At 41.0% G+C, this 27,200-nt stretch overlaps 3 protein-coding genes across 9 annotated transcripts in view; 2 read left to right on the top strand and 1 right to left on the bottom strand.

Annotated features, from left to right (window-relative positions):
- LOC100121425 (protein couch potato) overlaps nucleotides 1-19,909 on the top strand; it is a gene marked incomplete at its 5' end in the record, with an annotated part of 52,703 nt that extends 32,794 nt beyond the window's left edge. The window contains 4 exons of the mRNA XM_032597273.1: nucleotides 3,856-3,989; nucleotides 5,130-5,341; nucleotides 9,563-9,767; nucleotides 11,345-19,909. Of these exons, the coding sequence (XP_032453164.1) occupies nucleotides 3,856-3,989; nucleotides 5,130-5,341; nucleotides 9,563-9,767; nucleotides 11,345-11,377 (584 nt within the window). The remainder of the gene's footprint in view (nucleotides 1-3,855; nucleotides 3,990-5,129; nucleotides 5,342-9,562; nucleotides 9,768-11,344) is intronic.
- Nucleotides 19,910-21,392: 1,483 nt separating this feature from the next.
- LOC100121407 (DNA polymerase delta small subunit) lies at nucleotides 21,393-23,624 on the top strand. The gene is made up of 5 exons (XM_001604969.6): nucleotides 21,393-22,033; nucleotides 22,117-22,421; nucleotides 22,500-22,942; nucleotides 23,018-23,310; nucleotides 23,393-23,624. Exons 1-5 carry the CDS (start codon nucleotides 21,838-21,840, stop codon nucleotides 23,509-23,511), a joined length of 1,356 nt encoding a protein of 451 aa, XP_001605019.1. The 5' UTR covers nucleotides 21,393-21,837; the 3' UTR covers nucleotides 23,512-23,624.
- A 1,742-nt stretch (nucleotides 23,625-25,366) lies between these two features.
- The window catches only part of LOC100679716 (pleckstrin homology-like domain family B member 1), a 35,570-nt gene continuing 33,736 nt past the window's right edge, over nucleotides 25,367-27,200 (bottom strand). For all 7 annotated transcript variants that reach the window (XM_031922715.2, XM_032596755.1, XM_031922713.1 and 4 more), the window contains 3 exons: nucleotides 27,021-27,185; nucleotides 26,499-26,756; nucleotides 25,367-26,412 (listed from right to left, as the gene is read on the bottom strand). In XM_031922715.2, the coding sequence (XP_031778575.1) occupies nucleotides 26,224-26,412; nucleotides 26,499-26,756; nucleotides 27,021-27,185 (612 nt within the window). In that variant the 3' untranslated portion in view covers nucleotides 25,367-26,223. The remainder of the gene's footprint in view (nucleotides 26,413-26,498; nucleotides 26,757-27,020; nucleotides 27,186-27,200) is intronic.

The raw sequence follows: 27,200 nt of genomic DNA, 5'->3' as shown, positions 1-27,200 counted from the left end.
TCTCTCTCTCTACTTCTCTTTCTTTCTTTTTCTCTATTTCTTGCTCTACTTTCCGTTCTTCTCATATAGTTTCTCTCAGACTCTGTACCTCATTTCTCTAGTGCCCCTGCTACCCAGCAAAAGCGCACGTGACGAGGATTTTCCGCGATAAATATATTAGCTCTGAATAAGTCATCCGCCCGGTCTAATGTGATTTCCGCACTTGCAGTAATTTCAAATAAAAGAAAGGGCTTCGTGCGAATCCTTCATTCAAACTGCATGCATTCTTGATTCGCCGACGACTCCATTATAAATGAAGATCTTATAATACTTTAGTCGAGTTCAACAACCTGCATTCAGAAGCGACGCCAATATTGAGCGATGTAGAGGCAACAAATGACTTATTGGCTAAAATAAATAGATATAAAACAGACGACATCCTGGTCTCGAGCGATGCTCAAGCGTAGAAGAGGCACATTTTTCCTTTTAACATTTTCTCTAATTTCTCTTCCGTTATACTTATATCTCTCTTGACTCTTTTTGTATCCTTCCCTGTAAACTTTTTTTTAATTATCTTGTAGTTCTCACATAATACCAAAGTCTCTCTCACTTTCACGACACGGAGTTTCCGATATCTTCCACGAGTTTTACTGTCCCCGCTGACGTCGCGTCGCCGTCTCGATATTGTTAAGTTTACACCTTGATCCGACCATACTTGTAACCTATATATAATAGAACCAACTCTAAAAGAGATATTTAAGTTCTATTGGTTTAATCACTTTTCTATTTATAATTAAGCTTGATTTAAGTTTTGAAAGTTATGAATACCAGTGTATGCCTGTTATAAAATTAGACTTGCGTAGGTGAATTCTAAACTTGGCATCGATAATCAATGAGTAATCGTTGCGATATGCTATTATTGATAAAAATAATATAACCAGCCAGCCAGTGTATCATATGCAAATTGGCGAAATTAATTGTCATTATTATATTCAAAGGCTATAGCATAACTATGAATATAAATAAAAAATCGATTGTAAAATGGAAATAATAATCCAGGTGCCATAATAGATCTGTTTCCTTACTTCCTTTTCGAAAATGTATAAATCGTATTTGCACGCCACGAAGTGCATGTTTATGAATTTTCAATATCGATTCATGGCAGGTTACAGCGTTTTGTACTCTGCAAAGTTGATGCTCAGTCTCAGCGGAATACCAGCTGATGTATCTTTACTTCATCGCGCGCGCGCGCGCGCGAAAAATAATAAAATACGGAAAAATGTATACGGAGACGTAAGCGTTGATCGATTTGTATGTGACTGGAGAGGGTGACCGAGGAGTAAATTGACCCTAACAAAAATAGATTCTACGAAGAGAGTCACCGAGAACGGGGGATTACTCGGGCTTTTTTGTCATGCATATGAATCACTTTAAGATTGAATTTGAATATATTTTGAATTATGGTAATCAATCAAGCCGTTGCATTCATGCATTTTAACCGAGGTTGTAAGCGCCCAATTTTATTATGATAATGGCTAGTGTGTTTTTCAATCCAACTCGATCGTCAAACCCTTAATGCAAGGTGTACGCTCGAAATTGCATAAATTTAATTAATTTTAATGACCGCTTCACGATCGTTAAGGACACAGACGCAACATATAGTTCCGCAAGTTATTTCTTATAAACATTCGAAAAAGAAATCACGAAGCGCGCTTCCAACAAAGGCAATCCAAAGGTTTCTTCCATTTTCGTTGAGTTTAGTGCATAAATTCATAGAGCGTTCCGAAGCGCGGCGGACGCCTTGCCGTAAGAAACGACTATTAAATATATACACCCACCTTACGCCAGCCATCCCGATTGTTCCGTACAAAGAAACCTTACTGCCGCGCAGCCCTTGTACAAAGCGGAACCGTACAATTAAATATACATTTAATGCAAACAAAGCGATCATTCCCTCGGCGCGCGCACAGTAGGACCGAAATAAAAACTCGCAAATCCATAAAAGGCGCGTAGGTAGGAACGTTTCAGTCGAAAAAGCTCGCGCCGGGCGAAGAACAATGCGCCGCGCTCGAAAGAAACGGCGCGTATAAACGCGCGCGCTATATAGTAGGAGAGCTGTAGGATTACGGGACATTTTCTAATAAACTCTTCGCAACCGCACGCGCGCTGCATCAGGTGAACGGCTCAGGCCGCAAAACGTGCCGAGTCGGAACCGCAAAACGTTCAACCGGCGCGATAACCTTCTCTATACTCACTCCTTGGCATCCCTTTCTCATTTCCCCCTGTGGCGCTCGCTCTCTATCGCTATAACTCTCCCGCGATCGCTATAATAGTAGTGCGCGCCTACAGGCAAACTCCGATCGATCTGGTGAAAAACGTGGGTTCTATAATGCCGCTCGATAAGCCAATGACAGCAGAGTCCGGGAAAAGCAGCTATAGGTAGCCGCGTGCGTGTGTCGGTGCAGCGCATTAATAAAGCATGATGCATCGATGCGACGTCGGTCACGCGATTCTATGTTATATACCGGCGGTACTATATGGAGAGAGACGAAACACACGCGCTGGGGTAAGTCGAGGGCGGGCAGAAAAACTTTTACCTGCTGTTCGCGTGTGCGGTATAGGCGTATTGCGTGGATATGTATAGAAAAAAAGGAGGGAAAAAGGCGAAATGGAAAACAACAGCGCGCGTCCGTTCTCCGGGAGTCGATCGAGCTTACTGCGGTAGTCGCGCTCGACGCAGTGCAGCTGCGTTTCTTTCATTGAAAAGTCAACAGTTTCCGAGGATGTCCGCGCCTCGCAGTGCGAGAACCTTTCTCCTTTCGTTCTTTTTCTCATTCTTTTCTTTACTTTTCGTCCGGCTCTACTGTGTACTGCTACTACTCGAGAAAAGCTGCGCTTGCTTTTGTTTGTTCTAGCATATAGCCTGTAATAGCCATACGCTGTGCTATATAACATTGTAGATTGAGCGTGATTCTGAGAAACTTTGATGTTATGATGTGAGCTTTCGCTTACACGAAAGCCTCTGCTATGAAGCGACCCGAACTCCATTGAATAGCATAGATTTTGTGTGATGAGTTCCTTACTAACATTGAAAGCTTATATCCCGGATAATGTGTCTGGTTGCATATGAACACTTGTATTACACTCATGTACTTGTGTATAACATAACATGAAAACGATCGCAATATAGCCTGATCTTTCATCACGCACCAATATACCTTACACGAAAGGGAGAAATTATAAAAAAAAAAAAAATGTATGACTAAAATGTTGAACGCTTAACTCTGACATGCGTTAGAATAAGCCTGATAAAGTTAAGTAAGATAAAACGAATGCCGTTCCCGTCTGAAAAATAGAGCACACAGCAATAGTTTATGCGTTTTACGGGAACATATAACTTTGAATTAAACAGAGTTGTAAAAAAAGGCATAAGAAATCTAAATTAAAACTCGTTTTCTCCGCGCGTTGATGTTGCCGTGCAGCGGTACACACGAAAATTGCCCTGGAAAATTGGAATCTTTTCTTTTTCCCTTAAAACAGAGTAAATTGCGCAAAGAACGTGCACACGCGCGCAGGTCTCTATATTTTCGAAAGAAATGACAGTTCGTGCTGGCGGGGTGTAAAAAGCCCGTGTGCTCGCTATCAGTTTTCCGCGAAAATCACTTAGTTTAACATAAGAAATAAAGAGCATTCCGCACGGACATTCGCGCGCGGCCTCATCGCGTGCATAACATTCGGGCATATTAGCGAGAGCGACGGAGAGCCGAAAGAGAAGAAGGAGAGGCATATGAGCTAGCTTTTAAGCGATAGTGGAGAAATTCGATGGACTAACGCACGTCCCTCTGTGGCGTTTTCTGCTTTCTGTGTGTGTTTCAGCGCTAGGAAGCCCATTCTTCCCAGGGGGACCTGAACTATGGCACCATCCACTGGCGTACTCAACGGCGGGAGAGCTGCCCGGGACCTTACAACACGCGGCCCTCGTCCATCCCGCGTTACATCCACAGGTCCCCGTACGTTCCTATCTTTGACTATCTGCAGACAAAGCTCTGGAGCCGCCGACGAGCGCCCCGATGCACGTTAGTGACTTCAACTGATGCTTTCTAAGAAAAAACCATCTATATATTTCCATACATCCATTTGTTGTTTGATTCTCCATGATACATGGCCGGTTGCCGCACTGTTTTACTTTTTTTTCGTTCGCACTGTTTGCATGACCGACAACGCCACGATTGTCGGAAGAGAGCGCGCCTGATACCCGACAAAAGTACTGTGTATCTCGATGCTTTTCCGCGGAAATGACGGCTTCGGATAACCATTAACGACTCGCACTCGCACACACTAATAACAGCGCATGCGAATGCAACGTAGCGTTTGAATAATTGAAAATGTATATCTCCAATTAAAGTTGTAAAGGTTGAACGCGATTTATCACGCCATTAGCGGAAATTTCAAATTCCATCGAGTATTGATTGGATTATATAATTCTAGAGATAAATTCGACGAAAAGATAATTACATAGTCGATAATTAATTTCAAATAAGAAAAATAATGGGAAAAGTTCAAACACCTTCCGGGCACTTTCCGCCAAAACTTTTTACCCGCACTCGTCCACGCGATTGTATGAAACGGACTATAAAACGCTCTTGTGACATCCAACATAAATTGTTTTCATTCAATTTTCTTCCTGGCCGATTTTTACAAGTGAACTCAAAGCGCGCTGCGAAACGGAAGCGACAAAGCCGTTCAAAAGTTCCCCCAAAACCGAGCAAAAAAGAAAAAAAAAGAAAAATGCAGCGCAGAAACGTTGCGCGCGTGTTGAATTCTCGATTTGGCCCGCAGAGCACGAATCTTTTTGACCGTAAAATCCGCCCAAACGAGCACTACGCTTCGTGAATGAGCCATTGTAGAGTGTGCGAGCTCCATCCGAAGAATGCATCAAAGACAATCGCGAGCGAAGCTAACCGACGCATTGGCGCACGCAATCGGCACACACGCACTCGCATAGACCTGCACACGTGAAAATGAATAGACGTTTCGAAGACTGCACACGCAACGACGTGATAAATCTAGCTGCATTTGTGAAGGCTACTCTGGCTGTATATGTGAAGCGACGAAAGTTAAAATGACTGTCTTGTGTTCGGCGATTGTAGCAAGCATCAATGTCCCTGCCGCATCCGACGACCCTGACGTCGCTGCACGCCTCGCTGCCGCACTTCTTACCCTCGCCGGCCCTGGCCTCGCCGGTCGGCTCGTCGTCCTCGCAGCCGAGCATCGCCGTTAGCAACGCGCCCTGCTCCACCCTCTTCGTCGCCAACCTCGGCCAGTTCGTCTCCGAACACGAGCTCAAGGAGATCTTCAACAGGTTAGTACTACACGTCTACTTCGTCTTATGCTAGTTTCATCTGTGCTACACTGTTTTCTTCTTTCATTATCATACGCACTGAGAGAAAGATATCATTGCCGTAAACATGTACACACGTTAGGAGCAATTATTGCTAACATATTCGTGTACGTCTTACAAATATTCTATACGAAACAAAAACAGTTTGTATGAATACTACAGATTTCTATAGTATACATAGAAAATATTGCAGGAAATATCTGTATGCTAATAGTTAACATATAAATTTCATGGCTATCGTGCGTAGTGTTGCGTGCAGATGGCGTTTCTCTCGTACCGCCTAACCTCAAAATCCGGCATCCTCTTTCATACAAAAAATATTCTTGAGGGTTTATTTATGATGAATAATCAATTCCAAGTGCCTTTGGAATGATATAATGTCAAAATTCAAAATTTTGTCAAAAGAATGATTAGGATATGATGTTTAACACACTACTGAATTTTTCCAATAACTTTTGAACTAATAGTGATAAACTAGTTGATATAAACCTTTTTGGAAATGCCAGAAGCTGCTGAATCAGTTGGAATCAGACTCATTATTTTATCTCTAGAACTATCAGATCTGGTATTTAGATCCAAAATGCCGATGAAAGACAAAATTTTGAATTTTGACATTATATCACTGTAAAGTTACTCAGCATTAATAAAATTCATACAAGTGTGTTTTCTAATAATTTTTATCTGATTACTTCATAAAGTCTATGAAAAATCGTAAAGGGCAGCCATATGTTAACTATTAACATACAGCTATTTGACATATAACATAGCTACGTTAACTATTAACATACGTATTATTGGCTCAAATCAAACATGCCTATGTTAACAGTTAACAAATATGTTTGCTGCAATGTTGCTCTTCTCTCAGTGCGTAATCTAATATACAAAGAAGGACGAGCGCATTTTTTCCGACACTCGCGCCATTACTTATCACGTATACTATTCTATAAATCTCTTCGCTCACTTAGGGATGCGCATCGTTCGATCGAAGCACTTCGAAAAATATTGGACACTCACGTATCGCATATACGTAAAAATAAACCGATCCGAAGTCTCATTCACGTCAGTCGTCGCGATGCGAGCAGTCGAGACTTCGGAATAAATTTCTCGGACGTACTATACGCGATAAGGAAAGAAAAAAACTGGCCCTCGACGAACGATGCGCTCCGCGAGCAACTTTCCGAGTTGGGAAATCTCGCGAAAATAGGTGGAAGTTGAGATTGCATTGAGATAAACTTAGGTCCGCGCTATACTCCGGCGAGCGAGCTGGGCCGGGGGATTTTTATTGATTTCGCAATCGTAAATTTTCGATGATGCACACACATATATAACTTCAGCTCTCTGACCTAATATTATACAAGCTCCTTAAATATTCCATTTCATTACCGAACGGCTTCGTTCTATTTGCGGCTACTGCTCTACTTGCAGTTATTTCAGTCCAAGCGAAATAAAGCGGAAAAATGTCTGCAGCGCGTCAAGACTGCCTTTCTCGAATCGGGATAAATAAAATTTTCAATAATAAACGAATTCCACGTCGAGCTTTCTCCTTCACGAATCGCGCTGAATTTTTCTCTTCCGACAATTGACGCTTGAAATGCATAACATATACGCGGTTCAAGTGCCGCGATACGCAGATTAGAAACCGCACATGCATTTTAATTTCATAAAGCGGGGCATTTCCATTTATAAGATGTAAACGTCAACTTACCAACGCGCACTTTATAATCCGCGGACGACTGCGACATTTCGATCGCGAGGCTCGCTAATTGCTGCGTAGAAAGGAGAGCTTTCGAGGTTGTCAGTCGCACCGAGACTTATTATTAGCGCAATTGCACAGGCGAATATGCAATTGCGCGACGAGCGACTAATAGTTACGGGTGTGTATTATGGTCGTGCTTGAAATTGCAGACGGAGACGCGCAAGTACATAGCTCGATAAGAAAGAAAAAAAATGAAACTTCGAACGAAAGGAAAACATACACGTCGCTGCAGCGGCGCGAAGCTTTATATTGTACGCGCGCGGCTGAGGCATTAACGGGGAAGTTTTTCAAGCAGTCGGCAGCAGGAAAAAAAAGTAACAACGCAAAGCTCGAGTGCTTTTTCGCTCGCGGTCTACGGGCGAAAGCCGTTATCGCAGCCCGAGAACGTATACAGCCCGCGCGCATACGTTAGCGATAAGGCTAATCGTACTTAGCGCGCATGGCCCGCTTTGCGTGCGCCTTACGTTTATAAACGCCTGTGTGTATATAGATATATAACGTGCGCTCATGAGCTTCAACCTGCTGCGTGCGATATGCGAACGCGGGCTCGCGATTCCTTTTCCGTTTTCCCACGATATTCGCTCTATGTATATATATACTTATTATGCCATTGCGTAGTTAAGTTAGTGCAGGAGAGCGCGCGAGAGAGAGAGAGAGAGAGAGAGAGAGAGAGAGAGAGAGAGAGAGAGAGAGAGAGAGAGAGAGAGAGTGAGAGAGAATTCGAGAGAAGCAGAGGCTACTGCCGAACGTATACACTCGCTTTATGCTTCTTCGAGAATAAATTACGCGCGGGATGTTCTCGCAAACTTTTTTTTCTCGGAATATGAGCGGCTGAATTGTAGTTCGAGCTGTTTTTTACGCGATGAGAAACGCTTTGTTGTTCGAGCGGTTGTCATACCGAGAAGTCGATTGTCAGTGCGTGGAAATAACGTTGATAGTTTGGAAAAAAATAATTGTGGAGTTAACGACGCGATAATGATGTACACACGTAACACGTATTGCAGTAAATTTTAGAAATGCTTGAATATACAAAATTGTGAAGTCCTCGATCGAGAGGTGGCTTGACATTAAATATAACATCGAGTGAATGAACGAGATTTTGTGAGATCCTTGCTTTGGAGGAGAAAGTTTTCGTCATTTAGGTTATTAGTTTTCTTTTGCACGTTTCCGCAGCTCCTCATTCATTATGTAAAGAAAGCTTTACGCTTGTCATTATCATTGAATATACTTTACGCACAATTTTTTGCACATGAACAGTAGAATAGATTTTTCAACCGTTTCACGATACTAAGCAAAATAAATCACTCTGTTTTCGAGTTTTCAATGATTTTTTATCCAAAAAGATGTTACTTTTTAGTCTACGTATCTCTCAAATAGAAACTTTTTCTAAAGAACGCGGTTTTATTTAGAAACGCAAAAACAGCTAGCCTGAACGAAGTCGATTGTTTTATGAAACTTTAACGGTTCGATTCAAACCTCCTCGTCTGGCACTACAACATACCTTTGTGCTTCGTGCTCTCCTGCACTTGATGCTTACTCATCAAAAATAAAAACGAACGAGTCGAATGCAGGAGAATCACGAGGCACAAAGAGCTATCGGAAAAAGTCACTCATTCCTTCATCTTGTCGCCGATGCAGTATCGTCCGCATATTGTCACGCTAGTGTACATGTACGACAAAGTCAACAATTTTTTTTCGATGCTATCGTGATCCGCCAGTGCAAGGCAGACATAGTTTTATTTGAAAACCTTTTCGCGTCTATTTTACGATTAAAAAATGACCTCGGAACGCACGCTTTCAAGCCTGTACATGTACATGTAAACGTATAGCCGCAGCGAATTGCATTATTGCGTTAGCGATGGAGAAGCGATGAAAATTCTCAATTCTACCAGTAATGCAATAGTCGTGTACAGTTCTGGAGGAAAGGACTGAGTTCGTTAAATGCTATTTCACCGCCCGATTGCTCGGATCATTCGAACGATGTTTAACTTTCAATCAGAGCGCATATTTCCGAGTCATTGAAAAATTGATTGGAAGCCCAAAATCGCGAGTTATTCCTGACGTTATGAATTTAAATTACACATACTGGCGTGACGCGTTCCGACATGACGTCAGTCACGAAAGTGCGCTATGTGTGTATCCTGCTTGAGAGGCTCTGCATCATAGACTCTCGGGGCGCAGTATAGAATAATTTGTCGATCGAATCTAGTCCGATATCGAATGGCTCGTGTGGTGGTTCTGAGAAAAGCGAAGAGCGAAAAATTCGCGAGCCTTTTCAACTCCAGAACTGTACGTACACATAGATATCGACTGCTGGTCAGTGAACAGTGCGAGTGAAATGAAAATACAAGCAAGCCTCCCTCTCTCTCTACGGACTAACCTCGATCAGCGCACCCATACTGTACGCTTGTCTGATTTGTGCACAGTTTTCCTGGTTTCTGTCGGCTTCGTATGCACACAAAAGGCGGCTCGCCGGTGGCTTTTGTTGAGTACCAAGACGTGCGCTACGCGGCCCAAGCTATGGCCACGCTCCAGGGATCCCTCCTGGTCTCCTCCGACCGAGGAGCCATAAGAATCGAATATGCAAAGTCGAAAATGGCCGAGGTGGGCTTTACAAATCTCTGGATGGAAGTAGGTTTCTTTCATAAGCAAAATTTAAAAAAAGTAAAAAAAAGCAGACAACAGCAAGAACAATTGTATATGCCCGTCTCTCTCTCCTATATGTATATATATATAGTGTAATATATTTGGATGATATACATACGCTGCTGGGCTTCTTTGTCGTAAATGTGCTCTTTCTTTTACTCTTTAATTGCCTGCGGATTATTACGTTACGTCTATCTATATCTGTCTCGTTCGTCTGCGGCTCTCCGTTGCAGTACTACGCATCTATTGCGCGCGGTTGCTTTTGTTTGCCCGCGGATGATCGACGAGCTTCCGCGGCCTGATTGCTCGCTTTTGTGAAACACGGCTCTGATGTGCATATTGTGCTGCTACAGTGGCTGTGAGTGTGTATATATACCTGTGTACAGTAGTTATTTTTCTGTTGTTTTTTTTTCTCGCGAGCGACTTCCGACCTGCGTTCGCTGCCGTGAAGGATAATTACTCGCTTGGATGCTCCTAAGACAATCGACTCTTTAATTTATGCCTTCTCTCCTAGGAGTATTCAAGCGAAGATCTCTCTATTCTCTTGGCTTCTCTCGTTATATTTTTTTCCTCCTTCTTTTTTTGATGTTCGTTCAACCCGCTGATGCTGATTGCTTTTTCTACTGCGCTGCTGATGTTGTAACTGTAAATACGCTTTCGTTTGTGTTGAGTTTATCAAGGCATTTTGGGAGGTACCGCAGATGAACTTTCTATCATATACGTCTGGCGGAAAAGGAGACGAACGAATTAACTCCTGTAATATTGTTACACGAAGTAGTATAGTTGCTGGAGAAAAGAAAATAGACGAGTGTGAATATTATACGCGGTCACGAAACGCCTCTACTGATAGCCGAAATAAATATTCGTCCGCCGCAAGCGTGGAATATTTATTTCAGTACAATACACCGAGCAATCGTTTGCACAACAATCAAATTAATCGAGCGCCTTAGTTACGAAAATGTTTATTTCAGTTATCAACAGGGGCGTCCCGTCACCCGTGATCGCTGCATTTTTTGAAACGACTACTTTTTTTTGTGAGTTTGAAGATGTTTTAAAAAATATTTACATGTTTAGTCTCGTCTTTGTCTATATGATGTGTGCTATTTTTTTTTTTATTTTACGCTTATACTTTTATACGGGAAACGTGCTATTTCATTTTATAAAAGATAATTTTCGGAATATTCTTGTGCATAATATTGTTTTCTAGTGCACTCATAGAAAACCGTTTTCAATTCACTTCTTGCTTGAAAGTCGTGCGCGATGTCAGTAAACTCACTAGACCCGGTCAACAAAGCGGGATGATAAAAAGTTTTTAAAAACTCGACTATACAATATACGTCAGACATGCACTAGAGTCCGGAAACATCGGCGTAGATCAATACGAATCAAAGAAAGCACGTACGACTATGAAACAGAGAGTATCGTTTCGCGATGTGAGCTTGTGGATGGCGTATACGTTGATGGTGTTTCCATTCGTAGCACACGATGCTCGAAAAAGTATGATAGACGAGCGACGCACAACTGAGAAAGAGTTTGTAACGCTGTTTTTCCTCTGTTCGCAGGGATCCAAGGGAGAAGAAAACGGGCAACCTTAAGATCGACATCAACGGCATGTGAGGTCAACGTAACGCGAAATTCACCGAGTCCTATCCAGAGATCTCCGAGACAGCCTCGCCAAAGACGACGCGGAGAGCAGACGACCCAAATCCAACGATGCTGCAGCAGCATCTCGGAGGAATTTCTAGCGCCCGATGCGCTTGAAAAGCTCGATACGAGAAACGGCAACAACAACAACAACAGCAACGGCAGCGGCAAGGCAGGGGATACAGCTCGAGGCCTCCAGGCTTATTGTTTTTAATTTCGTTCTCGTACATACATCTGTCCGCGACCGGCAGAGACGCGACGCAAGCTATATCTTCGATTTTTCGTTCCTTACTTTTATTTCTCTTATGTTTACGCGTGCGTTCGAGCCTCTAGATTTCGTTCGACGTATTGTACACGCACGTTCACCCGCATCTACTTATAACCGAGACTTGCGTCGAGCGACTATGATTTTCGTTTTGTAATTCTTATATATACTATACTGCGACTGTGTACTAACCAGGCGGTCAGGGCGATCCTCCCTCGCGGAGGATCCTCATCTCGGCAATCGCATACACAACTGACCAACGGTAAAACGTATAATATACACGAGAGTTTAGGCGACGGAGTACATTAGATAAGCGATGAATATACAACATATCACGGGGAACGAAAATGAAAGTATATGATGAAAGTACGACGAGTAAAAAGAAGCAGGGTGCAAGTAAAAAAACGATGAAAGTAAAAAATAAACACGGAACGAATGAAAGTACATAAGCGAGAGAAATGTAACGAGATGAAAGTAAAGTGTAAACGCGTAAGGATATAAAGTAAAAAAAAATTATGAAACGGGGCCTTCGAGTCGTGCGCGCGCGCCGTTTTCACCCCGAGTCGGCGCGTGGGCCACACATCGTAACGTGAGTTTAAGAAGATACGTCGGAGAGTAAGAAAAAAAAATAATAATAACACGTAATAATCGTTATGTCGCGAGGCTCGATCGAGCCGAGAGCTGTTTAACTGCGATCTCGCGCGAGCAAAAAATTTCGTTGGTCGTAATGAATGTAAAAAGGCACTGTTAAGGTCACGAAGACACACACATACACATATCACACGCAATTAAACGAATATTACCTTTTGTAAGATCGCGTCGAAACGAACGACGGAGCACAGAGCTGCGGGAGCCGACGCGACCGTCGTATACGGAGAGAGTAGAGGCGGCTAGTTGTACGAATTATCGTTCATGTAGGCGTCTTGCTCCGTACGCTCGCGGTCGGATCGAGCGAACGATGATACACGGGAGAGGAGTGCGTTGTATACTAGAGACAAAAAACTAGCTGCGAGTCGAGTTCGAGGCGATCGTTGATAAAAGGAACGTTAGCGTCGAAGCGCTGTTTAAACTAGTTGGAGAGGCGAACATCAAGCTTAATACCAAAGGTGCCCTAAGAAAAATAAAAAAAATAACAAGTATTTAACGTTTTATCGCGTCTTGTTAAGAGAGAGAGAGAGAGAGAGAGAGAGAGAGAGAGAGAGAGAGAGAGCGACGTGAAATCTCATTAATGTCCTAGTGAAGGGTTCGGTCGGGGTAGGCTTATTTAAGATTGAAAGTAAAAACAAAGAGAGAGAGAGAAAGACACGAGGATGAGGACTACGAATAGTATATCTGCATATTGTGGAGCGAGAATTCTGGCGCGCGGGGGGTGGGGCAATTATATACGACGTAGGGATATTATACAAGTATAGGTGACAGACGGGACGGGGAGGGGAACGATCTTCAGCATCAGGGGAAGTATAATTGAGTGTGCAAGGAGGTGGAGAAATACAATTATGATATTACTATGTAAACGAATGCGAACATATCATAGGCTTAAGTCTTTAGCGAGAATTGTATAAGTGCATATACTTATTTATCGTACGTATATTGTCATAGGCGACTTATATGCTAAAAGCAACAAACTGAGAGTGCGAACTACGCGGCTCGGCTGTATCACATGTATGTCTACGTATCTGCGCAGTAATAGCTTTGCGCGCGCACTCGTCCCGCTGCGGTCTCGTGTCTTTGCGTATATATATTGTACACGAAAGAGTACGCACACGTATACATACGGGCACCCGAACACTGAGCGATTGGATATGCGCGAACATGGTTTTTCTTCAGCTCTTTATACGATTTGAAAATAATATACAAGGACGGTCTCGACGTACTCCAGCATCACACTCGACGCAATTTTCGATGTTCCTAATATAAACCTGCACGTGCGCGCGCAGAGAGACACACACAACGAGGCGTTTCTCGTTCGCGGAGACTGACCACTCGATTTTCTATTATTGCCACGCAAAAGCAAAACGCGGAAGTTTAGTAGGTTTCGTTTGTCCGTCCCTCGTACTTGCTATCATTTGAGACGATGATGATTTTCCGGCAAGTCAGGATATTATACTATAGCTATGATAAATAGTAAAAGGCGCGTGAGAATCTGAGCATGTGAAATTCGCACGAAATCACGAGATATTTATAAAGTATGTGAAGTAATTAACGAAAAACGAAGCTCGAAATTAAAGTTATATTTTTCTACGCGAACTGTAACTCATATGTAAACTATCTAGCCGTCGCACGAGTATACTTAACCACGCAAACACACGAGAGAGAGAGAGAGAGAGAGAGAGAGAGAGAGCGAGACAAAGCGCACGAGACTGCAGCGCGCGCGAGAGCGCGAGAAAGCAGCTAGAAGAAAGAAAGATCTGTCTCTAATCGCGGCGAGGAATCATCGCGGCGATCGTCAAGCGGGCAGCCGCGTAAAGTCCGAAAAGCCTCTAAAGGGACTCTCAACCTTTTTTCTCTTTCTCTTCTCCCTTTTTGTTTCGTGCGCACTGCACGACGCGAGGTGCACCACAACGGCGCGAGCGCGAGTTCAACGACCGGTCGAATTCAAACGTGACTACTTCGCGCCGCGACTCTCCCGCCGTCGTTGCATCTGTACACACACAAAACGCTCTCTGTGCACAGGAGGAAAAAAGCGGCCAGCGGCCGAGAGAATGAGATGAATCGATTACGAGCGATTTCGAGTTAGATTTTAATTGGTCGCCTCGAGGCGTTGCGATAGCAATATTACGTAGGTCCGCGGGAAAAGAGCGTCAATTACATCACTGTGTCGTACGTTTTTTTACAGCAGCGCACTCGAAGGGCAGCGATTCTCACACGAAATTAAAAACGAGCGCAGGAGATTTCGTTCGGATTCAGCTCACGTGTGTACCTACACCTCTATGCTCGCGGAGAGAAAAAAAGAGTGACAGTTACGGGAATTATTTCCGAGCGCGCTGTGGCCGTGTAATAAAGGAGACGAGTGGAGAGAGCGAGAAAAGGGGCAGCGAGAGCAGCGGTGGAGAGAAAGGAAGAGACGCGCGCGCGGCGAAAGAGCGCTCGCGAGGGAGAAAAGAAAGAGAAGCGCGACGAAACGACGACGGCCAACTCGGCACGTAATCTCGCCCAAGTGCCTTTACCCCGTTGGTCGAGTCATGCTCTTTCTCTCCGCGACTCCGCTGCCCCTTTCCTCCTCGCGAGCGTCGCACTATGCCGCGGTATACCTGCGCGGAGACGAAAAGTTGAGCGCGCGTTTCGTGCACCGAAAACTACCTACGCGCTGCGTCCACTCTATATCGCGGCCCGGGGATCGCGTGAGAAAGTCGCGGATTAGAGGGCTCGTGACATCTTCTTCAGCCGGTGAGAATTAAAAGAGAGAGAGAGAGAGAGAGAGAGAGAGAGAGAGAGAGAGAGAGAGAGAGAGAGAGAAAAAGATCGCGATTACGTCTCGCTCTTTTAGCAGAGCAAGCCATCCGCGAGCACTTTGTCATACACACCGCCGGACGCGGAATTAATCGGCGTGGGTGGGTGTTTTAGAGAAACGCGGCGTCGGCGGCGGCGGCGGTGGCGGAAAAAAAAGGGGAACGTGAGAAAGCCGAGAGCGCGCCGCTTCTTCATTTCACGCTTAGACGAGCTCTACGGTCCAAATACTTCCGTTCGCGTTCGTTTCTTTCCGTCCTGTAGCCGTTTTCCTTCCTCCCTCGCTTTTCTGGGCGTCCTCTCACCGACGCCCCTTCCGTTGTCTCTCCTACGCTGAAAAACGCGACGACGCAATAAAGGGCAGAGGATATAGTGAGTCCGGGAAACAACACATCTTCGACGCCGATCGCGCGAAACGAGACGAGAGAAACACACGTGCATACGTAGACATACATGCGAAGGAAAATGAAAAAAAAATGAATTTCTGAAAGTAAGAGAGAAGAACGCCGCGCGACGCTCTCACGCGTCCGGGCATATAATATGTATAACAGACGAGTGATGATGGTGTAGGTTGAATTTAAAGTGCTTTAAAAAATGAACTAACTCATATCAGTAGGCTTAGTGAACGCTATATATTATTATTGAAATGAATAAGTATATACATAGAGGTTAATCGTAAGGGAAAATAATTTAGAGCGGCTATTCGCGCGTAAGTTTTACTATTTAATAAAACAACAAAAACAAGCAGACATAGAGGTTATTTACACGATATACGTTTCTTTTTTCGTACCTGATTGCGTTTACATTGTGCGCGTCCTTTTATGCGCGCGCGCGCGCGCTCGCGCCCTTATATATAATATATCGTCTCTGATATACTGCTATACATTATATACATGTATATGTGTCCCAATCATGCATATGTGCATATGTATATGATTTGTTACATACATATATTCTTATACTTTTTAAGAGCGGTGAGGCGGAGAAGGGCGACACGGATAAGGTTTTAATGAATTTCTGATACGAGCTGTATGGAGTTTTTGATTTCGGCTTTACATTAATTTCAAACTTCAAGCTTGATCAACGCGCGTTCTTGTTATTATTACTTAATTAATTATCAATTTAATTTATCGATAAAAATTGTCGCTTTTGCGTGCAGCTGCAATGAACTTGCGGTGAGTTTCGGTCGAATTTTAAAAGTTCACTGTAGACGCGATGTACCTCGTTTCGACGTTTCATTTATTTCAAGACGGATAGTGTCGAGTAAAAAGCCGAACGCGTACGTACTATATAGACGTCCGTGGGTGAATTCTAGCAGAGGGTCGGGCTCCGCACCGCGAGCTCGAGCTTTTCGCGGTCCACTGCACTATTGTATTCCTCCGTGAAAGATGCAGAGATGGAAAATGAATAATAACGAAACAATGTAAACGTAATCGTCAATAGATGAAAGTATAATAGAACATAAGCTGTGTCGCATAACAGGATTAAACGAGAAAACGAGTAAATAAAGTGAAAAAGATGAAAAAAACAACAACTACTATATTATAGTATATAAAATAAATGTACGGAAGCAACCACCACAAAGGTTTACATGTCAATCAGCTATTTTATACCGTGTCAATCTAGGAGTACATAAAGTCGTTCTAAAGGATAAACAACCCCGTTTCTTTTTTTTTCTTCTCACTATATTATACTGCAACAAGTTCTCGTTTGCGTCGCGAGTCCGTACAACTAATACAGGGGAAAATAAATTACGGCACACGCGCTACTGCGGCCGCGAGCCCTCGTCGAGCACATTTCTCGCCACAACGATTTTTCAAGCTAAACTTAACGAGACGACGAAATTTTCGAGCATCTTCACAGATCGAGGCTCGCGGTCGCATGCACGCCCGCGCACGAATTTTTATCACCGTACGCATCGGCGGAGGTACGAAACCTCTCTCACACACCCACACAAAGACAAACACACAAATGCACACGAACGCGAGCGCGACGTAGCTGTGCGTAATCTATATGAAGTATTGAAAGTATAAAAAAATGAAGAAACTGTCCGTGACGCGCGTACGTTTGAGTGCGACGAGCTTACGAGGTTAAACCGAGAAAGTATAACGCGTTGAAAGTGTATAATGTTATAATCGTGTGTGTGTGTGTGTGCGTAGTTGTGATTGCGCGAACGAATTCTTTTTGTACAGCTCTTTTTCGAGAGGGCGAGATGTAAGCTGGTGTACGAGTATGACCGTGAGGGGAGGGAAATTTTGATGCGGGAATCACCAAAGACGTCGATCCAAAGACAAAGTAAAAAAAAAAAATTACAAAAAAAAAGGAGTAACGAAATGTAATGCGAGAGAATGAGAGGACCTCACGTTGTATCGATAGTATCGCCAGCTGTGAAATGAAGATTTATCATTTTAAGGATGATCGAGTGAAAAAGAGTTCGCGCGTAGATTTTAAGTCAATGGCATTGCGAGATGATGTGGATGAAAGTAATTTGCGAGATTATAATCGCGTCGATGTGATAAAGTCAATATTCGCGGACGAGAGCTGAGAGAAAGAGAGAAAGCCGATAGCGAGAGGTTGCGGCGATTCGCGGCGATATTTCCGAGGCGCTTATTTTCAAGTATATACCGTTAGCTTTTAACCCACAAACGAATACTAACTTTTGTATGGCGTTTTTTAAGTGTGTTTATTGGCGAGGGTGCTGCTTATATATTGCCCTGCGACGAAAGTATTGATACATATCATTGGGGGGATGAGGGGAGAAGAAAAAAATTTCTAGTGCTACTGCGCGTACACAGGTGACTTATCTAATGAAAGTATAAAAACAAGACAAAGTATAAGTAATATTCAAAGCGTCAATTTAATGAAAAACTCATTGTGTAATTTATATAGAGATAAGAGCCTCGAAAATGGACGGGAAATCCGCGTTATATTAGATCATTGATTTTTGTTAACGTATATATATTTACAGAAAAATCTATTAGACGAATTCAATTAATGCGTTGCGACTGTGGGAGCTTAGCGATAATTTTTCGATAATTAATGAGAATAAGTAATAAGAAAAGAATTTTAAAAGAATGTGAAAATCGTTTTAATCGACTGTTATGATTATTATTGTAATCTTACGTGCAACATGTTAAAAATCGGCGTTCAAAAACGCCGAGGCGAGCACCCCTTTCGCGCGTTGAATTAGACGAAAAAAAAGAAAATCAGAGAATCGGTTTTCGAGAGAGAAAAAAATCTCGTTCGCTATTGATCGAGCTGAAAGCTTAAGAATATTATACAATTCCTTTATGCGACTGTTGTGAGACGTTTTCAGTGGTTTGTTTGCTTGTGTTTTCAAAGTAGAGATGGAAGTGTTCTCTAGCGTGTAACGATTAAACTATACAAATAATAAAGTAACTAAATGAATAATTAAAGGGTCGTGAGAAAAAAGTGAAAAAAAAAGAAAAAAAAATAGGCGCGTCTCGTTCGTGTGTGTAACGTGCCTATATATAAATATACGTGCGTCGCGAGCGTCGCTGTATATAACGTACACGACAAAGTGAGTCCGCAGGCGATGTGTGTCAGGGACGAGACGAGAAATGTCGCATACACTATACAGCCGCGTTCTCTTCCCGCCGCGCGAAAAGACACAACGCACCGCATCGGCCGATTCGTTCTCCGGGCGCGGCTTTTCGCGTACACACCTATATACGCCGGATGCGCCGTTTCCGGGTAGGTTGGCCGGCTCGCGCGCAGAGCTCGTTTTTCTGTCCGCCTTTTTTGCCCGTCCGCGTGCCGGTCGTTTGTATTCTCTCGATCGCGCCGGACAATGCCGCTCTCATGACGGCTCATACTAATTGCGTGCTCTCGGCATTAATAAACGGAAATCGGAAAAGCGGCGATTTCGGAGAACGACGACTGCGGGACTGGAGAACGCGACGTTTTTGCGGTGAAAAAAAAAGAAGAAAGGGGGTTAGTAAAAGTAATAAGTATAGTTGCAGCTTTCTGTGTGAGGTTATTGTGATACTTAAGAATAAAACAAGCAGTTCTGCAATAGCATAATCTCGGCGTCAGGGCGACGCTTTAGGACATGAATATTTACATAGAATTACTATATGACTATATCTGAATAAACGATGAAATATTTATTAATGTCGTAAACGAAGAAAAGGGGGTTGAAAGGGTCGAGAGACTGGCTGGCGAGGAGGGTGTACGGTGAGATGGATGGAGAACAATGACGACGGGGCTGAAGGGTTGGGGCCGCCGCACGTGACCCGCGCGCTCGCTGATCAATGGCTCGCTGTCCCTCAATGCTAATTAACACGCAGCCCCGTCGTTTCGCGGAGACGAGTATACGCGCGCCTCCAGCAACGGCTCTACCGCGGCTACACGTTTCGAGGCAGTCAATTCGCAGTCTTCGAATCCGAAGATCGTCTTGGTTCTCCGTGGAAGAACCGTTGCTGGAGACGCTCCGCGAACAGCGCTGTAGGATGTGAGTAGCTGATGAAAAGCGATGAAAAATAGAAAAAGAAAAAAAATACGTTGAAGAGACAATCCGAGACTTCGTCGATGACATGCGCGCTTTCAAACTGCCGGAGTATAGCGAGGGACGAGTATGTAACGCGCGCTCGAATTTGTAATCTCGAGAGCTGAAAGCGTAGGTAATTAAAATACACACACAAGTATCGAACCGCGATGTTCAATTAGAAACCAAATAAAAAGACCGGGGATATTAAAGCGGAGAGACGTGTAAAGGCGCATATTTTTCGAGCTCGATGAAGATGAAGAAGAAGAAAAAAAAATTTAAATAAGATAAAATAGAAAAAAAAACATAAATCCGTCCATAAGTGCGGCCCGCGCGCGACGAACGCAAGCATTGTCGACGCAGCGCGGGCGGCGCGCCGCGCACAAATGTGTGCATATTAATCATTGGGACTACAAAAACATATCATCGTAAAGCTGTAATGACTACGATTATTAATTAGTAAACGATAATGATTATTATTATATACTTCTTACGACTATGACGATATATATTATATATAATATATTACGAATTATTTACTATTTAAAGAAAAGGAGCGTGTGCGAGCGTGCGAGATCGAGAGAGAAAGATTTGCCGTATTGTATCGATGTGTAACGGGTGATGGTGAGTGGGATGCGAGAGAGAGAGAGAGAGAGAGAGAGAGAGAGAGAGATTGCGAGTCGGTGGCGGAAGCGCGAGAGAACAAGTCTCACACATTATATACACATGAACTCATACTATACAAGTGCAGAAAATTAATAATAGACGCGAGTATGATATATAAAAATGATGCGATTGTGCAGAGGAAGAAGAGCGAGAGAAAAAGTAAAAACAGAGAGAATCACCTAAGCAATAAGATATATTCTATTTATAATAACGCCCCGTGTAAGCGCGTCGACTCGAGTGCATAATTGCGAAGTATATATATTATATATATTATATATTTAAAAAATTATAAAACGCGGTACATTCATTGTAAAACATGCATATCAGTACATGTGTGTGTGTGTCTGGGCAAGGATTAGCTTACTAATGATTAATTAATAAATTAATTATTATAATTATTATTATGATTATTATTGATTATACATACAATTATCACATATTAGATTATAACTACGACGATATACGAGAGAGGTATATACAATTATAAATATATATATATATATATATATATAAATGAAAATGGAGATATATATGACTATGATATATAATCGATTTGATTTCTTCGTTGTCGCCGCGAGAGAGAGAGAGAGAGAGAGAGAGAGAGAGAGAGAGCATCCGAGAGAAAATGAGAGAAAGAGCTAAGAGTGCAGACGTTAATGTTATTATGGATATAAACAACTTACGCATACGACTTAGATATTTCATTGATGTGCGACATCATTGCGACAGTGATTATTATCATTACAACTAATTTTATTTTTACTATTAACGATATTATTAATTTTTGCATTACTATATGATGACTATTCGTATCATTGCCGTCACCTTTACGATTGCGAATTCATTATTTCTTATAATATAACTGTATTAATTCTTATAGTATTCCTACGATTTATTACGATCATCACAAGCGCGATTATTATTGTCTTTATTGTATAGTATAAATATTATTTTTATTGTGGTTATTACTATGAATGTAGGATGATTATTAAAGTGACGATTGTATTAATCATGAGAACTACCAGTGTCAGAAATTTCTTCGGGTTCTAAGCTAAATTTTGGCAGTAATAAAATAACAATTAAAAGTACACTCTTTTGTTCAAACCTTTTTATTTTTATTTCGCACTATACATTCAGTTTATTGGTTTGAGTTGGTAATTTTATTTTCGATACGTTCATATGCAGCAATGAGAAGAATTAACGATTTCATTTGTATCTAAAGTTTTTAATTTACACGATCTTTGCAAAAACAACGGAAGAAAGTTAATTCTTCAGCATAAATTCGTCAATAATGAATAAGCATTGCGGGTACGGGATCGATGCTTTCATGCATTTTTAAAAGCCCGCCTGATCGAAGGTTGTTCACCAGAGGTCGCTGTGGTACAGTCACGTGACGCCAAGTCGATGGCGGGAAAATCCGGGCAATTTCATACCAAAGTTAGGTTACAACACTTACACCGGAACAGCGTGTAAACACGATTCTCCTGTTGTTATGATCAATCGTACAGTGCTTTAAAACAACAGCAATGGTTCAAGTCGAAGAAAAGTCTAACCACGAACAAAAGAAATGTGTATTCGAACGAGCAACAGTCAAGTACACCGATCAAACAGATAGATTTTCGAAAGAAGGCGACAACTATACGAAACAGTTTGCAAGTTTATATGTCAAGAGGCTTGAGGAATTGTATCCAATATTGAAAGAAAAACTTACAAAAAAATGGGGTAACTATCAGACTATTATTGAAATTTTTATTGTGTTTACAAACGCAAAACCCAAATGAATCAACGCGATTATGAATTCCCAGGAAAAGACGTACACCTGATTCCATTATCGGACATTGAAGATCAACATGGAAAACGATGTGCCATTATTGGCACTCTGTACAAGCATCAACCGAACAAACCATCAATTTTACAAGAACTCAGCGAAGAACATCAAATGACAGTACCTGTTCCAAAGCCTGACTATTGCTCAGACGAGGATCAGTTATTTTTAGAAGACCAAACATCTCGAATTAGATTAACTGGGGACAAAGTAAACGTCAGAGAATCCGTCACTGGAGTAGTATGTGCTGTCATTGGATCTGAGAATCAAAAGAGTACCTTTGAAGTGGGTATCGTTTTATATTAATGAAATGTTCTGTTGATTGTAAATTGGATAACATCTTTCACTTGTATTGATAACTAGGTGGAAGATTGGTGTTTTGCTGACTGTCCCATTGGTAGATCAGTTACAATAAAAGACAAAGGAAAGTTAGTTTTCATATCTGGTCTGGAGCTTGCATCAACTCCACAAAACCTTCCATTGAACTTATTAGTAGAATGGTTGGGAGGATTAGCAGGAGATCCAGAACTGCAAGAGGATGAAGCGTCTATTGTCCGGGTTGTTATAGCTGGTAACAGCATAAAAGGATGTGCGGATCAACATCTAAGTAAAGGTCTTCTTAGTGGAAAGGCTGAGGATGCAGCTGCTGCAAAAGATATGGCTAATGGAACACACAGACTCGATACATTTCTTGAAACCATTGGTAGTAATTGTTGTATAACTCTAATGCCAGGACAATTTGACAATACCACACTCATGATGCCTCAAAGGGCAATGCATCCTGCATCATTTCCAAACGCAAGAAAGTATGAGTTTTATTCAATTAGACATGTACATCCAATAATTTTCTAAGCTATAATTTGTATCTATTCCTGTTCCAGATTAAAGAGTATAAAGGGAGTGACAAATCCATGGGTAGGACAAGTATCTGAAAGAGTGATTGTTGGAACAAGTGGTCAACCTATTCAAAATATCCAAAAAGTTTGTGGACTGGATACTTTAGAATCGATCGAGTGGCTTGAAAGATCTCTAGAATGGAGGCATATGTGCCCAACAGCACCTGACACTATTCCTTGCATGCCGTTTTATAAAAGCGATCCTTTTGTTTTAAGAGAGTGCCCTGATATTTATTTTTCTGGAAACATGGAGAAATTTGAAACCAAATTATATAAAGGTTTGTTCATTGATATCATTAGTTTTATTTTTTAATTTTGTTTTAACCATATAACAATTTAATAAACATTGTTTAAATTTAGGTAACAATGGCCAAAAAGTTCGTCTTTTGTGTATACCAAAGTTTGCGAAAACTCAAACTGCTGTACTTGTTGATCTTCAAACATTAGATGCGATACCAATCTCATTTGGGGCAGAATAATATGTTAATTATTTCTTGTAAAGCTAGTTTTTAAGTTTTTTTTATATTTATAATAAATCATTTTTTTAATAAACCCACAATCAGCTGTTAATAAATTTACTCACATAGAAAAATGTTTTCTTATTTCAAAATATTCTTATCCAAAAAATTTATTTGAAAAACGTAATAAAATTTAAACGATATATATATATATATATATATATATATATATATATATATATATATATATATATAGTTTTCAGCATTTTATATTGTATAAATAACTTGTGAATCGCAGAAGATTCATAAACACGTGCTTGCTTTTATACAATATAAAGTAAAACATTGTTTTTTTCTTTGTAATATGTTCTAGATGAAACATTCATGTAGTAATATCAATGTTTTATAAATGTATAATCTAGTTATTACGCTTTAGTATTTAATCTTATATATAAGTATTATAAATTTTAAACTACCAAAATTGTAATTGAGACCAAAAATCACTAACCTTTATAATAATAGATGTGTCGGTCGCGATCTGGATACTAATCTTTAATCAACATATAAGGCCCATGATGCCGATTATAATTTTCGATAAAGGCACTTATTAGTTTTCGGATTACTTGCGACACATTACTGCTATTTCTAGAGTCGCGTTACAAAATAGTCGTTGACAGCGAACAAACTTACTGTTGATGGAAAAAAATGCCGGAAAATATGTAAGAATTTTCTAGAACTTTTCTAAAACTTTTCACTCTTATTACCACTTATATACGGATCTATATGATATACTTAATAGTTTCGTAAAAGAATAACAAACTATGTATAGTTAGAGAAAAATTTTTGTTATCTTCTTCACTTCACTCTAACGTCAACAAGCGTTCAAGGTCGAATAGGTATAGGTATTAGTCCTCCATATCTTCCGTGCGTGCTAGGTGCAACGGAAACGGGCGGCTGTAAGTACCTATACATAGCCACAGTCTGAGCCTACAGCGTCCCGAAAGGTACCTTCGTATAGGGTACCGTAGACGTATAACTAACAAAAATCAGCCATTTTGTTTAGCCGCGTCCTCAAAGACTTTTTAGGTTCTGCCTAAAAAGTATACTTTGTGTGTTATTTAAATCAGTTAATATAGTCTAAAGGCGTTCATAAGTTTCAAAAAACGGACTGCTTATGAAGTTTTTCATTTTAATTTCGCAAAGTGCATTATTATACTTATTATTCTGCTTAAAGTACCTATAAAATAAGTACGTCGATCAAGTTTTGACAGTATTTGTGCGCGATTTTATATCTGTAAAGTTATAGAAATCTTAAAGTGAAGTGCATAATATTCTTTTCAAAATCGTTTCTAAACTAAAAATCTTTCTTATCATTTTCGTTAGATAAAAAACGTTGATTTGTGTTATTTTTAAACAAATAACTGATTGTGTTGTGCTATTCAAACTTAATAAGACTTTCTAAATTTAAAGCTATTCAAGATGTTTCGAATACCATATATAAATTCAGCAAAAGCAAAAACTAAACTTCGCAGATCTCCTCAATGTATAAAACCATCAGCAAGTCAAATCAGTGAGTAAGTACATATTTTTTAAATTTTTCTTATATTGTATAACTTATAACCATTATTTTATGAAGTATGATGTATATTAAATATTAAATTACAAATGAATATTATGTTATAAATAGGATACTAGATTTGAGATAAAATAATGTTGATGATTAACGAGCATTTAAACCAAAGCTCTCCAATATTTAAAGAAATTTTGAGTAAACGAGCTTTTAAACAAATTTTAAATAATATAAAAAGGATACTAGTTTTATGCAAAGAAAGGATTTTGTATAGAGAATGTAATAGGACTAGGATAAGAAAGAGAATTTTTTTATTAAATACACGTTTTCTATTTATTCTGAAACTTCTGCATTTGGTACAAGCCAAATCAGAATAGCCGATACACATAAAAAACTTATAAAAATCTTATAAGTTTACGTAATAAATGACAAACATGATTTTTAGCAGCCGCTTTAACTTCTTGGAACCTTTTTCTATCGAAAGAGGCAAGATATACTTAATAATAAAATAATGTATCTAAGATTAGGACGTTATTCTCTATTTGTAAAAAGTTAAACGTCATTTTAAAATTTGATCTTGATGCATGATCAATTATGATTGAAAATGTTGTTTATGAGGTAACAAATCGTCTACCTACAGTAAATGCACTTTGGTGTATTGTCTGGCACTTATGCACCCACTTTCTCAAAGACACAATTCAGTGATTTGCATTTTAATTAACCTCGAAATCAGTCTCAGTTCCGCACAATCAGAAGCGAGCTTCGACTCAATTAAAAATTAATCAATTTTTATGTACAAATGTTTTTCAAGTCCTGCAAGCGATGTTTCATACAACATCCCTGAACTTTTCAGAGTTTGGCAAATTCTCGTTCTGTGTTGGAAGACTAGATTAAGAGCTGTAAAACTATTTGAGAGGTTCTCTCAAATTTGATTAATTCATAACACTTAATGCCCTTAAATTAAAAATACATTACATTGGCACCTGCTTCACAATGCGCTTTGTTCACCAAGCTTCTTATCGTTTGGAATACAAAGCATAGAACCCATTGGTGAAATTTTAATTTCAGAAATTATAAATTGTCAAGTGTTGCTTGCTTTGAATTTCAGAAGCTAATGTTTGAATTCGAATGTACAATATTGTTGTTGGCTGTTCAAAAAATTATCACAAATTGGGATCAAATTCGTGATATCCTTCAGCTCCAGTAAAGACTACATCCACCCAAACTCGCATGGCTTCTGGACTTGGGGCCATCAAATGGTAAAGTCTTGTAGTGGTCTTGACAATGAATGTCAACGATGGCTGGGGTGATTTGACTGTGTTCATGTGGTCCACGTAAACTTCCTCAATGGACTGCAAGTAATGGGTATGAGAATTAATCATCAAGTGGTTGATGGGATTGACTATTTTACATTTGATTGAAGTAGGTATGACTTTACCTGGAAGTATATAACTCCTCGCGGCTTTCTTGAATTGTTGTCGCTGTAGTACGTAAGAGTCTTGCGCTTTCTGTCGAAAACAAACCATCGTTTGTTCCAGTGATGGAATTTCTTGCTCATCTTGGAGAGATATCCGCTGCAGCTGGTTGTGTCCACGTTGACGTCGTGAATCAGCGGCAGCTGGTGACCAGCCGTTTCGATGTGATGCCTCAAGTCCAACGATTCGGACTTGATCGGCAGGTACCTGGTCAGGGGTCTCTGCAAAAGATTTTGCCACATTATTAAGACGCTCCTTTCTTCGTTTACAAAATTCGAAATCCGCAGGGCACAGTGCCCGTCCTACAGTGCAATTACTCAATGGCCGCAGAAACTTTTCTGCGCCGCAAAGACGAGAAAAGAATCCGTTGTAAGCATCTTTCCGTTTAATTGCCGGAGAGAGTTCTTGGCAAAGTTTTCGCGCGGAATAATGAGAAATTTCTTCGTGTGCGCGGCGTTTATGGGTATATCTATATACACGCGTACCTGCAACTTGGGCTTGTCCCGATGCTTGACTTGCAGCGGGCCGAGGGAGTCCAACTCGCTGGAAGTTTGAGAAAGAGGTCGGCTTCCACTCTCGTCGTTCGTGCAGCCGCTTCCATTTCCGTTGAACCTCTCGGTCTCCAGGGATGTCGGTCTGTCGTTCCTCGCCTGTGCGCAAAAACA

Source organism: Nasonia vitripennis, chromosome 2 (genome assembly GCF_009193385.2).
Source record: "Nasonia vitripennis strain AsymCx chromosome 2, Nvit_psr_1.1, whole genome shotgun sequence".
Lineage (NCBI taxonomy): Eukaryota > Metazoa > Arthropoda > Insecta > Hymenoptera > Pteromalidae > Nasonia > Nasonia vitripennis.
The sequence above is the reverse complement of the archived record's forward strand: the minus strand, read 5'-3'. Positions and strand labels throughout refer to the sequence as shown.

Coding starts and splice junctions, on each gene's coding strand:
- LOC100121407 (XM_001604969.6), top strand. CDS start 21,838: ATGGTTCAAGTCGAAGAAAAGTCTAACCACGAACAAAAGAAATGTGTA. Junction 22,422..22,499: donor ATCAAAAGAGTACCTTTGAA/GTGGGTATCGTT, acceptor ATTGATAACTAG/GTGGAAGATTGGTGTTTTGC. Junction 23,311..23,392: donor TGAAACCAAATTATATAAAG/GTTTGTTCATTG, acceptor GTTTAAATTTAG/GTAACAATGGCCAAAAAGTT.